This window comes from Falco peregrinus, chromosome 9 (assembly GCF_023634155.1).
Source record: "Falco peregrinus isolate bFalPer1 chromosome 9, bFalPer1.pri, whole genome shotgun sequence".
Classification (NCBI taxonomy): Eukaryota; Metazoa; Chordata; class Aves; order Falconiformes; family Falconidae; genus Falco; species Falco peregrinus.
The window spans coordinates 7,846,047-7,860,194 of record NC_073729.1 but is presented as its reverse complement, the minus strand read 5'-3'; the positions used below and the strand labels follow the sequence as shown (position 1 = coordinate 7,860,194).

Here is a 14,148-nt window from a genome sequence, read left to right as displayed (position 1 = left end):
ACAACATCCTTTCAAGATTATCAACGTACTTACAGTCACCAAGTCAGACTTAAAAGTCCTGGAAAGCTGTAAAAACGTGCTGAGTAGATCTGCCCTTGTGATGATCCATCAGGCTATGCTGTTCTGCTTACATTGGACTAAATACAGTCCAAAGTCATGGATTCTATCATTGTGCACAAAGCTAAGACCTCTCAGCTCTGGTAACTAATTTTTAAGAAAAACTGTAACTGCTTCATGGTTTTGCAAGATGAAGACTGTCATTTGGAAAGAGAACAAGAGTGGTGGGATCTTGCCTCCTCAGCACTGCTTTTGTCTGTGCATTGGAGAACAGCTTCTTATTTCAGGGGAGGGAATGGCTACTTCATCCAGCTATCAAAGAGCAATTTGCCTGAGGAATGAAGGGAATCTCCTTACTCACTGCAGAGCAAATGAACAAATATCTTTCACAAAGCTTGGTCAGTGGATTTTTTATTTTTGCTTCATTTATAGCTCTTCTGTCTTATCTCACATTGATATTCTGTAAATATAATTAAAAATGAACAGAGGCTTATAGAGGAGATAATTCATTGGATGGTCTTATAATTTTTTTCAGTGCAGAGCACTAAACTGCCTTATGGTTTGGCAGGTTTGGCTAAGTGAGAAATCTCAGGCCAGAGAACATCTAGGCCGGTGTAGCTGATGGATTGCATATGACTGCTGAAATGAACTTGCAGAGGGAAGCAGAGTTGTTTAGATATGATGATCAACATTGTTGCAAATGGGTTATCTCTGACCTTCAGTAACAGACTCTTACACATGGACAGAATTAAAAAAAGAGCAATATTAAAAAAAAAAAACCACAAAAAGGCAACAAGTGCTCCATCAGTTCCACTTGCAGAATTTGATGTTCACCTTCATTACTAGGTTTTTCCAGTGGTCAAATGGAGATTAAAAAAATATAAGCATGTCAGTAACTCATGCCACCACATTTGGGTGAAGCAATGTAGGAGCAGTAGATTTATATTGGCTGTCCCCCACTCCCACTTCAACATGAATGGACTCTCAAGCAGGGCCAGTGGGGAGAGCATTTTTTTTCCCCATCTACCACATTGTCTGAATTGTAAAGTAGCTAAAATTGCCTGCTTCTGTCTGGTGGTTTCCTCGAGCTGGATCAAAGTCCATCAAGTCTGATCTGAGTCTGTAACAGTTTAAGTCTGAATATACCAATATCACAGGGTTAACCAAGCTAATTGGTTTTGGAATTTTTAGTTGGTTTACTAGTTTATAATGACACTACTAATGCAATAGTATTTGTTGCAAATATGAATTAATAAATACTATACAAATATAAATTCAACAGAGGTATTTTGGTGATCATTGTGATTAATATTAGCATACTGTTTGTTCATCTTTGCCTGTATGCATGCCAGTCAGCAGCCTTATACTGTCATTAACTTGTTGATAGCAGGGTACATTTAGCATTTTCTTCTTTCTGTCAGCAAATTATATTCTTTGTTACTGCTGCCTTTACTTTCTGTGAATTCAATGGCTTTATGTGCTTCTTGAGACAGCTACTGTTTTAGCAATTTAATGTACCAGGGGCAAAGTAAAAATCCACAAAATCGGTTTGAACTAGTCATTTTGCCTTCTGACTATCCCTTCAGTTGACAGAGGCTGGAAAGGACCTGGCCCTACTTAAACTCTAATTTTGTAAAGAAAACTAATATATGATAAGTTTATCCTAGATTTTACCTAGGCTAATCAGCAAGCCAAACTGGTCTGTCATTTTTATATTGTGTCTTTCTTATGTTCTGTAGTCTGCCAGTAATTCTGGGATGGTATAATATTTCCAGACGTTTTTAGAGGGACAGCTTATAGTGAGGATTTCTCAGAAAAACATAAAGATCTGAGAAGAACATTGGTGCAGCACTTAACACTAAATGATTTATGTGGCCTTTTAAATAGGTGCAATGAAGCTGTAGTTAATTTACACATCATACCCTATATATTACAAGTGTTTATAGTTTTTTACTTTCCTTATAGACATTTCTATATTGGTGAATGCATAAGATTTCCAAAATGCAGTAGCTTGACCGCAGTGTTTAGTTCCAAGTTTCACAGGCTGGTCTTCATTTGACCTCCCTGCATAAACTGGATGGGTGTTTAACAAGGCACAAGCTGTTTGTTTTTAACATATTTTCTCTAGAGTAGCACTAGTTTTGAGGAGGCTGGTTGTTTGAGTAATTCCATTATCCCAGAGTGCAGATGCCAGACTGAATTTGACGGTACTGAAGTTTCAGTAAATGGCAAAGAGAGCCCATTGTTGGTTTCAGGTCAGGTGAAGAAGACTCATAGGTATCATCTATCAGAAAAGTAGCACTAGTGAGGTATCCCTGGTCAACAAAACAGTTAAGTTTTTACTATGGAAACATTAGCAAATAGAAGGCGTGATTGGTGTTGGCTAACAGAGTTCTGTGTTCCACAGTACACTTCAGGATATCTGGCTGACTAAAGTGTACCTTTCCTTAAGCTGTTTTGTTTTGAGAAATATTTCAGGGCTGTAATTTGCATTATATGTTACTGACTTCATTTGGGGAAATTGTTAGACTTCAGTAACTGTAATGACTGGGTAACCACTGAGGGAAATTAAAATAGCATTTTAAACTAAGCTGTTAACTTTTGTGAAAGCTAGGGACTAACGTACTTTTAGCAGTGTTTCCTAAAGATTTAAATGATTCATACTAAACTAACCTTTTGTCCTAGTGAAGTTGGCTTGCAGACGCAATGCTACAGGCTTGGGAAAGCATGGCTGGAAAGCTGCTTGGTGGGAAAGGACCTGGGTGTGGGGATTGATGGGTGGCTGAACACAAGGCAGCAGTGTTCACAGGTGGCCAAGAAGGCCAACAGCACCCTGGCTTGTATCAGAAACAGTGTGGCCAGCAGGACAAGGGAAGTGATTGTCCCCCTGTACTCAGCAGGGGTGGGGATGCACCTCAAATCCTGTGTTCAGTTTTGGGCCTCTCACTTCAGGAGGGACGTAGAGGTGCTGGAGCATGTCAGAGAAGGGTGATGAAGCTGGTGAAGGGTCTGGAGCACAAGTCTTACGAGGAGCGGCTGAGGGAACTGGGGCTGTTCAATCTGAAGAGGAGGAGACTCAGGGGGATCTTATTGCTCTCTACAACTACCTGAAAGGAGGTTGTAGTCAGGTGGGGACAGGTCTTTTCTCCCAGAGAGCAAGTAGCAGGACAAGCGGGAATGTCCTCAAGTTGTGCCGGGGAGGTTTAGATTGGATATTAGGAAAAACTTGTGTGCTGGAAAGGCGGTCAAGCATTGGAACAGGCTGCCCAGAGAGGTGGTGGAATCACCATCCCTGGAGGTGTTTAAAAAATGCATAGATGCGGTGCTTAGGGGCATGGTTTAGTGATGGACTTGGCAGTCCTGGGTTAACAGTTGGACTTCATGATCTCAAAGGACTTTTCCAACCTAAATGATTCTATGATTCTACTGGAAAAGAAGGACTTAAAATCAAGGGGAAAAGAGAACACAGAGCAAATAATCTGGCTAAGTTTTTAGCTTGCCACATCAGTTACAAATACCAGATATTCATAGACCTGTATTACCTTAGGAATGATCTACAAAGGAAGTGTGCTCACTTGAAAATCATGAGTCTGATTCTCAGCCAACTTAAAGCTATTCTGCATCTTCTAAGCTAAAAATTTTTCTAAACTCAGTGCAAATACGGTATCATACATCTACAAGGCTCTTTCATGCAATTAATATTATGTAAAGCAACTTGAGGATAAATAAGAGCTGTCTCTATGGCTCTTCACTAAATCATTTTACTGAGAGTTGAGTTTTACTGTCCATTGTATTGATGTAGAAACTGGCCCTGAGTATATTGGGTACCTATAAATAATTTTGAAAAGATGAATTAGAAAAAAATTAGAGATGATTTATATTCAAAGAGGGTGCTAAATCCATTCAAGAAGTTGTTTGTTGCCAATTAATTACCTACTGCTAATTAGAATAATAAATTTGGGTGCAGTTGTAAGAATTGGCATTGATTTTAACCATAGGCTTATCTGGAAGTTACATTAAATGCTATCATTAGGATTAGTAATAAATCTGTCATAATAGGTGAAAATGGATAAAAAGGCTAAGAAGCCTTGGAAACATAATTTGACTAGCAGAAGTCTTTACACTTTATAAATATAACCACTGAAATTATTCACATGAATTGATCAGCTCAGACTTCAACACAATGTTATAAAACATGAAACCTGCACTTAGTGAAACTCAGTGCTAAAATGGAGGTATAACTCTTTTTCATTATAACATTTGCAATTTAAAAAGAAGTGTATGTGCTGCCAGTAAAGTTGTAGTAGGGAGCTCCAAGCTGGAAGTTTTAAACAAATGATCTAGTTATTAACTCTTCACTTCTGTATTCATGTAGCACCAATGTGAGATAGAGCAACCCTTTAGATGTCAATCCATCTTGTCTATCCTAAAGATCTTGTGATTCACTAGTTAACAAACTACTTAATAGATGACAGAAAATAGCAAAATAGAAGGGAAATGCTAGTAACAGAACTCTGAATATAATATGCCTCTCTTTAGAAAATTTAAATAGGTTTATTTATTTTGAGCCTTTCTCCAGGATGAAATTTGCCTGCTATGTGTTACATACTGCAGAAATGTCTGTATGAAACAAGGTCTGAGTATCTTTTGAAGCAATATACTTTAACGTGCTGTTGCTCTAAGTTGGTGTCAGCTGATGACATCAAATGATTTTTTCAAAATAAGACAATTTCTTAAAGACTCTGGGTTTTTTTTTTTTTTTGGCAAGCACACTAGAATTCAGAGTATTCAAATTGCTAGTTACTCAAGTTCAGTTGAGTGCTCTTGAAAACTTCATCAAATATTTTACAACCTCAATTAAAATAGAATCACTTTGAGGAAATGCTGGAGACTTTCACTTGAATTTTTATTTTGCATTGAATTATTTTTACTACTATTATTACATGAAATGCTGCTTTTATAGTGTAGAGTCTAGATAAATTGCTTTTTTGTCAATATGCCATGACATACTAAATTCAGAAATTCAAACTGATGGGGAACTACTATCTATATACTTCAGCTTCTATGCCAGTTACCCATCTACTGTTGCTCAGCTAAACAGAACTGGGGAAATCATACCAATAAGGTTCCTTATGCTCGAACCAATCTTGCTTAATGTATTTATTGCCCTGAAAAACAGTTATAATAGCAGGACAGCAGCACTTCTTGCTGATGCAAAACTGCTCAGGTTAATTTAAAATAAAGTGCAAACAAAAAACGTCTCTCAGTACTGAATCACCGAAATGTAAAATGCCAGAAGAAATTATGTGTTAAAGAACATAAAGTAGTGCATGTGAGGAGGGGAATGGAACTGAAGAACAGTCTCTTTTGTCATACATATAGAATAGCAAACTCTGAATTATGCATTATCACTCATTGAAAAAATTCTGAAATCAAAATAAATAATTTTCTAAAAGTGAAAATGAAACAGCTCTCTGCAAAACACTAAAAGAGAAAATAATTTTTGGGAATTCTTAGAAAATAGGGACAGTGCAAAAAATGTAATTCAAATGTATAAATCCGTCATTTACTTGAATCTTGGATATTGTGTGCTTATTCTTGCCATCACTTCTTAGGACATAGGAAAACAGTAAAAGGCTCTTTTAAAAGGTGGGGAGAGTAAGTGGGTAATCAGAGGAGTGGAATCACTTCCATATGGTGACAAACTAGACAGACTGAGTTTCTGTAGCTTGGAAATGAGAAAACAGAGAGAAGAGAGGGTAGAGCAAATAAAGTAATGAATTACATGAAGGTGGTGAATGTGGAACTATTGTTTCAGTATGTCTTCACATATACAAATTAAAGAGTTTGTGTTAATATTTCCAGGTAGCAAGTTTAAAACAAACACTAAGAAATGCTTTTTCACACAAAAAATAATCAAACAGTGTAGAGGCATTGTCACTGTATGTTAGAAAGGCCAAAAGTTTAACTGAGTTCAAAAAGGGATTAATGGCTAATTTTGTTTCATGAATTGTGAAAACATCCTGTTCAGACACAACTTCTGGCTTAGGAAATTCTTAAGCCACTAATTGCCAGAAGATGGGAAGGTGGAGTTGCTTGTCTGGCTCTGCCTCTTAACATATTTCCTTATGCATCTCCTAATGGCCTTGTTGGAGCAGGATAATGGGCTAGACAGATTTTTTTTTTTTTTTTTTTTTTTTTGGTCTGACCCATTAAGGTGCTCTTTATTTTGTAGGCATAGTTTTTTGTCAGTAATGGGGAGACAAAATGGAAATTTTCAACTTGTTTTTTGGAGTTGGGTAAATGCTGTCTGGAATATGATTCATAATAGCTAATTATCATGATCACACTTTGTGCTTTCCTTATTTTAATATAAAAAAAAATTGTCTACAAATTAATCTCCTGATGCTTGGGAAGATCTTCTCTAAATACAGGGGGATGTGGACAAAGAGAAATCATTTATGTATTTCACTTGAGTGATCATGATTTATGTGTATTCTAAAGAACAATGTGTCAGAAAAACTGATATAGTGAGCAGGGGAATTTTCCTTCTGTCTGAAAAGGGGTTAATGTTGTTATTTTTGTCTTGTTGTAATTTAAGGAATACTAAGTTTCATGACAAAACATCCTAGATTCTACAGCTGTACTTCTGACAATTAGAAGGAACAGAGGCAAACAAGGAGAGTTTTTTAACATCTGTGCTTTTTTTTTTTTTTTTTTTTTTTTTTTTACAACTCTATCATACTTTCTTCTCAAAGTGAAGGTTGGCTTTTGGGATTAAAGAAAATGTGAATGATTTTTTTGTGTTTTCTGACTAACTTTCTAGTCTAGGGTTTTTCCATTTGAATTTATAATGCAGGAGTTTTTGTATTTACTAAACAGAGATTTAATCAATTATCATAGTGCACTTTAGAAATGAAAAATACATTACTCTGTGTCAAATGAGTTTATCTTGTACTGCATGCAAACTATGCAAATTGTTATAAGTCATGATCTCAAACTTCTACAGTTGTTATTTTTGTTTATTAGGAAACCTTGCTTCAGATCCAAAAAGGCAATAAGGAGACTACACATAGCAAGAAGAAAGCAAACTACAATCGATCATGAAATGCAATTACACAATATTCAAAGCTGAGTGAAATAAAGACCTTAAATAGCAGTAGCCTTTAAAGTTTAAAATTAAAAGCAGTTTCATCATATATGGTGAAAAGGGGGACTGAATCAATGAAACTGACCTCTTGTATCTTGTTTGCTATGAAATTATAGTCGAGGTGAGGCTACTTTTCCTATGTATGTTAATAAATTTTGGTCATTTGTGGAATATTACTTCAGTGGTCTGGAAGGAGATTTCTTGAGTTCAGGTGGTGCTCAGTGTATAAATGGAAGTGCAAGAATTAAAAAGACCTTCCACCTGGTCATTCTTAGCTTGGCTAATATAATTGCAGTTTTTGTTCTAACAGTAAGGTTTTATATAAACAGCACAGAGCATTACTGCTGTGATACTGAGTTGCAATAAATCAGGCTGGATTAAAAGAATGGGGGCTATAATACAAACTTTCTTCTTGTCCTTTCTGGTATAGTATCATATAAAACTGCAGCATGTATCTAGAAGGTAGACAACAATCCACTATACTGTCAGACTAGCTGTAGGATGCCAATAAAAGTTTGGGAAAAAAAAGCCCAACCTCTCTTGCTTTCACTGAATTTGTTTTCTTCTTTACCTTTTGTCTTCATTTCTTTGGAATCCTTTAGTATGAATCCATCTTTCACTAGAGGAAGAGATACTAAAATGTTGAAGTATTTCATGTTTAGAAGACTTGCCAAAAATGAAGACTGAGTCTTCAGCTGATGAAAACTGTCAGAAAAAATTACTTTATTTGTTGTAGATCAGAAATCTGAAATTCTTGCTGAGTACACTTTTGGAAGTGTATTTTGTATGCAAATATTACATTCATTGCCCATGCTTGTATTTGTAAATTCTGTGGAAACTGTTTTAGACATGTGAAAATTAAAATCTCCCATGCTGTGGAAACTTGCAGTAATTCTTTGAACTCTTGGCCTCCTGCTTTGCTTTATTACCAGTGAATGAAGTTGCCCTGAGAGGGGATGTAATGGGCCTAGTGGGGGGCAATATTGGTAAGGTCAGTCAGTCCTTTATTGTTGCAACCATGGTTAATTTCAGCAACTACCACTGAGAATCTTTTAAGCTTTTGCATGAAGATAAGGAAAATGTAAGTAATCTGAAAATACATTACGGCTTTCTTTTTAACTGTAACTTGTCTTTTTCCCTTAGCTCTATGTAACTGTCCCTGAAATTTATAGATATACTTATCTTGAATATCATTAGTAGATCTATAATGGTTTATAAATGTATTTATAAAATCATAGAATCATTTTGGTTGCAAAAGACCTTTGAGATCAAGTCCAACCAGTAACCCATGACTGCCAAATCCCCCAATAACCATATCCCTAAGCACTGCATGTACTATTTACTTATCTCAAATCTCTGCTGTTTGTTCACAAATAACTTTATAGCAGGCTATGTGGTATAAAGGTAATTAAAAAACCAAAATCTGTTTGGAATAGAAAGCAAAGCATATTGCTGTGTTACTACAAGAAAACTGTTTGGTTAGTTGCCTTTTGTCAGTCAAGTGTAACCTGATAGGTGGATGCAGCTGTGTGATATTGCTGGTGTTTATTCTAAGGTTGTTTTGCTTTATCTCATTCCTTTCCTTTCTCTGCCTTCTAGCATGCACTTAATTCAGGTGGACTCTGTTCAGCGATGGATGGAAGATTTGAAGTTGATGACAGACTGTGAATGTATGTGTATTCTCCAGTCCAAGCCAATCAGCATTGAAAAAGATGAACAAAATGAACTTATCCTTTCCTCACAATACAGCAGATGTGATAACTTGCAGCTGCTGTTAAAAAGAGCTTGGATCATAAGCACAGAGTTGACCAGGATTGCTCAAAAGCTGGAGAAGAACAGATGGCAGAAAGTCCACAGCATGACAGTAAGAGTCAACTGCCATGTGCGTTCAATGGTAAATGAATACAATACGTTCACCAGGAATCCTTCAGAAGAGATGCACCAGGTAGGAGGCCTTACCTGATGTCATGTTTGTCTTGTTTAATTTTTTTACTGTAATGATCAAAACTTACTTTAAACAGTCTGTAAGAAATCCTTACATACAAATACTATTCCTTGTTTAAGACTTTCTAATCCCTTTTCAGTGACAGAAATATTCTTGACTCATTTTGTATCCTACTTTATCATGGGCCTGATTCTGAATTTTAATAATACTGATAAATTATATTGAAAAAGATTTTGGTTTTGAGGACTACTGGACTAAAGTAATTAGATATCCCATTTGTGAGTTTGTTTGCATTTCCGATGTAGAAAATACTACTTTTTTATTAACTTCATTTTTACCTCTACTTTTTCTACTCTGAAAAGTAGAAAAAGGGTGTCCATATGAAATACTATGTTTCTGGATGGTTTTCATCTACTTATCGTCAACAAACACTATTTATTTTTAAAAAGGAATTGTGTGTATGGATATTGCTTTAAAACCACTTCTTCTTTCTTTACAGTTTGAAAAACTTTTAATAGACAAGTGTTCAGAATTTACAGCATTCACAGAAAGGTAATTTAATTTTTCTAGTTGAAATATTAATTTTGCTATTGTATTAAGTTGTATTATTTGAAATCCTGCATTGTAGAATGAAAACCTATGTTGTGAGACTGTTGTACTGCATGTTCTTGTATGCATATATCCATGTATTATTAAATCAAACTGATGCCTTTAAATTGCAGTTGTAGGTTTACTCAGCTCCTTGCATTCCAGGATGCTGAGACTGGGAAATAATAATCTCTTCAAAATTCTTCTTATGATATTTCCTCTGCCTAACATGTTACTCCGTTTCCTTCAGCACACTTCAATCAATCTTTTTTTGATTTACTTTAAACACTGTGCAAGTCATTCTGCTCAGGGCATCATCAGGGAAAAAGACACCATCTAATTATCAGGAAAGAACATTTCTTGATCAGTATTGCTTTTTGTCAGACCCACACAGCTCAAACTTTATAGTCTACTATGAAACACAGCAATTTAATGAGAGCTGTGATCTCATAGTGTCTGCCCCAAATCAGTCCTCTTCCTCCTTGTCTGTTTGAAAAAAATTTGCTGGATGTGGCTGAATGACACGTAAATCTGAAAAGGGGACCTACTGTGTAGGTGGAGACACCGATGAACCGAACTGTATCTTCTGTTATATTGGCCTGCCTGGATGGAGTACGTTTTGGCAATTCAAATGAATGCATTTCTGTGAGGAAGTGTTAGTTATTTCATATGACTCGTATAAAGTTTTCCATTTTTATCTAAGCTGGTTTCCAGGATAGTTATACTAACTCTGTAAAACTGCTGTATGTAATCTTTCTGCATAGGAGGCCAAATTTTACTTTTGAGTATGCTGTTAGAAATGTATATGGACTTTACTCATCTGGATGCACATCCATTTTGGGCCCTTATCCTGCTATCATAAAAGCATGGCAAAGAAGGTAAAGAAATAAAAATTTTTTGAAAGCGCTTCTTTGGTCATGAATGATGGATGGGTATACACATTTGCAGTTGAAATGCAGGCATCCTAGAGTGACTGTAACTATTAGGATAAATGGAAAATAGCAGTTACACTGGTATAAACACAGAGCATCTGCAACAAAATTTGGCCTGCAATCTGTGAAGTAAATTATTATCCCCAAATTATTCATTAACGTCCACTGTTGTCCTTTAATGGTATACTTACTATATGTAGACAAAGCTTTGATTGAAGTCTGGTATGATGCTAATGGCACAAAGATAGTGTTCTCATGAACAATTGAATTCCCATTATATCCCCATTATTAACACAGAACTCACCTGTGACAATCAGCATGCTGAAATGATAGTTGACTTGCATCTTTTTTCCTTCATCCCTTTCCTTTCTCTTTCTTTTCAGGTGCATACAAACTGAAGATGAGCAAATACTGAAGTCCATGAAATCTTGTATTAATGAAACGCTCACTACCGTTGCTCAGTATTTTGGCCAGTTGATAGAGCTGGTTTTAACACATGAGGCACAGGTTAGTTTATAGTTGTTGTTTTTTTTTAAAAAAAGAAGTCTAAAAATTTTTGATTCTTGAGGGAGAACATCCATTAAGAGGAGAATTAGAATTACAGTTCTCAATTTTCAGCAAACTTATTATCCCTAATTCAAATATCTTGCAAAGAGATTTAGGTGTTTGTAGTGTCAAATTCTTCGATAACCCCAAATACCAAACAAAATGATCTTGTGGCTCACTACAAGGCATCTAATTTCTGGAAAATGTCTTTATTAAAAAGACCTGTGGACACATTTTCTCTTCCTTTCATGCAGACACTGCTTTTCTTTAGAAACCTTGAAAAAAAGCCTGTCCTGTTTTGAGTCTCATTAAAAGCTAAACTTTTTAGAAAATATAAGTATAGCAAGTATATTATTACAGCACACATTTTAACCAGTGCATGTCTTAGACTCCAGGAAGTAAGCGATAAAAATAGTGTTGGGTACAAGTTATACATGTGTAACTTTCCAGAAACAGAGCTGTACCACTGCAGGCATGATGTCTAGTTTCCTGTGGTGATTAAATGTAGATAAGGACGCTGAACAATTAGTCTGGGACTACGGACACATTACATTTTTTTCTGTTAGACCATTATTGAAATAGTAGCAACTTGCAACTCTAACCAATGTATTCTGACTTACATTGATCTCTTTCTTGAGATCTCCTTGGAAATCCCTTTTCAGCCTCTAACCTTCCTCAAATAAAAGCCCCCAAATGTAATAATGCTCAGTTAATTTGTCTGTATGTTAAAGGTGATGTTATGCTGAAATTTTGTATTGTCCCTGCAGAAAAAGAGGAAATGAGAGGCTTAGTGAAGAGGAAATAGTTAAATAGTATTTACTATGGTGCTAAAGCAAAATTAATGCGTGGTGTTGGTTAAATTCTAACATACCTTGAATGCAGTAAGATAGCAAAAAAAAAAAAAAATGGTGGCTCTTTCAGAAACATCCCTTATAGTTTGAAAAGTTTATTACTAGGAGGTGAGAATCTCCAGGATACATCTGCAGAATTACAGTTAAACTAACAAGCTGCTAACTAATGCATTTTGGTTAGGGTTTGAGAACTACATAAAATACCACATACGGGTTAAAGTGTGTAAATAATTTTGCACATTGCCAATTCAGTGAATAGCTTTTGGTTGTTTTGATGCTTCTGCTTTTTAATCTGAAGAGCAATTCTTCATGGCTAATATTCTGTCTTTGGGTACTTTGGCACCTACTGATACACATGAAATCCTAGTCCATTTTCCTTTTAAGGGAGCAGATTTAATTACTCTGTATCATCTTGTGTGTATTTGTGGCTGAAGACTTGGATTAGAGGTCATTGATAAAAATACTTCTAAGAAGAGTTTTTTGAGCCCTTCAGTCAGGCTGCATGCCCCCTTCTGCCATACAACCACGCTGTCTATGGGTAGTTTGCTGCTCTGAAACACACTGTGTCTGTGTGAGAAACTAGAACTCAGCTTAAATTGTATAATTTCCTACTCAGTGTATCAGGATTTTATTCAGGATAGGTTCATATAAAAACGTGAAATAAGATACTTCTTTCATGGAACATTTTTCTAATGCTGAAGATGGGAGAACACAGCCTCTTAAAGGGAAGATAATTGAATTTTGTAAAAATAAGAACGTAAAATGTGGGTGTTTCCTTGGACTTCTTTCAAAGTTGGATTAAATATAAAAATGCTTACCTTCTTCCTTCTAGAAATACAATTAATTCTTCTTCTAATGATTGTATGTACTTTCAGAAAGAGTAAAAGTAAATAAACTTCATATTCTTCTTACAGCTGTGTTTCTCTGTGAAGCTGCAATGGCACACATGCAAAAGCAAAGTAACTGTTTACAAAGATAAAAATATTTAACCTATTTCATGCACTGGAGAAATAAACTGTATTCCTCTACAAGAATTCCCTGTATTGGTCAACAACATTTTCTGTGTAGACTGAGAATAATGACTAACCCAGAGTCTTAGAAAGTACTGTTAGAAAGGGTATAGCAATATTCCTTATAAATAAGGTGCAAATTTTGTATCACCTTGTGATACAGTTTCTACACTAAGACAATTAGTTGCCTCCGAAAATTTTAGTTCAATCCCAGGCCAACCCCAATAATAATTTACTAAATAGCTGAAGAGTTCTTTATTGAATGTTCTCACACACACCTGTTCTCATACTCCATTTGTATTTATTTTTAAATATCACTATTCTTGGCATTTATTCAAAAGCAATGATACATGTGTTTACTTTGTTGTCTATCAGTCTGACTCCTGCCAGTGTTTCTTTTTCCTTTCTCTGGGTGAGAAGCAAGATGATATGAATTAAATGGACTTTCCACTCAATTGTATCTTTAAATATAACACTAACATTTATCATTGGAAGTAAATTATGTTTATTATGTTGTCACACAGAATCTGCTGAGACAAATAGAACTGTCGGATAGTATGTACATCACTGAGTCAGCGATTAGTAGTTTGTTCAGCCTTACCCAGGAAGGTGCGCATCTGTGCCGTATCGTAGCTAAGGTAAGAGTATATATGGATTAATCCAAAGTAAAATAGAAATACAAGTGAATTATTTTACTTAACACAGAAGTGGTTGCAAGTTTTGAAATGTACAGTGCAAGATGAAATTCTGTATTTCAGGAGACTAATGATCTAGGTTGAAGAACAAAATTTACTCTGAGAAACTATTTTTGCTGTGTTTGCAAGCCTTACTCTGCAGAGTTTATTACCACAACTATCCTATTAAATTTAAATAGATTTAATAAAGCCCAATGCCTGTGCAAACAATTGCAGTAGGATGGTAAGCTCCGACAAGCTTCTGGGCATTGATTCAACTACAGTTGTGTTTGTAGCACCTGAGGTATTACCATGCCCTTCAGCATCTTGGGCATCTTTTTAGTGTCTCTCCTGACAAAAGTTTTTAAATACCAGCCACGTCAGTGGAGAGAAGC

General features: G+C 35.7%; 1 protein-coding gene across 7 annotated transcripts in view; it reads left to right on the top strand.

Annotated features, from left to right (window-relative positions):
* Positions 1-14,148, top strand: part of INSC (INSC spindle orientation adaptor protein) — a 140,938-nt gene that overhangs the window by 66,963 nt on the left and 59,827 nt on the right. For all 7 annotated transcript variants that reach the window (XM_055814526.1, XM_055814528.1, XM_005236279.4 and 4 more), the window contains 4 exons: positions 8,807-9,152; positions 9,652-9,704; positions 11,056-11,179; positions 13,604-13,717. In XM_055814526.1, coding sequence (XP_055670501.1) covers positions 8,807-9,152; positions 9,652-9,704; positions 11,056-11,179; positions 13,604-13,717 — 637 coding nt within the window. The remainder of the gene's footprint in view (positions 1-8,806; positions 9,153-9,651; positions 9,705-11,055; positions 11,180-13,603; positions 13,718-14,148) is intronic.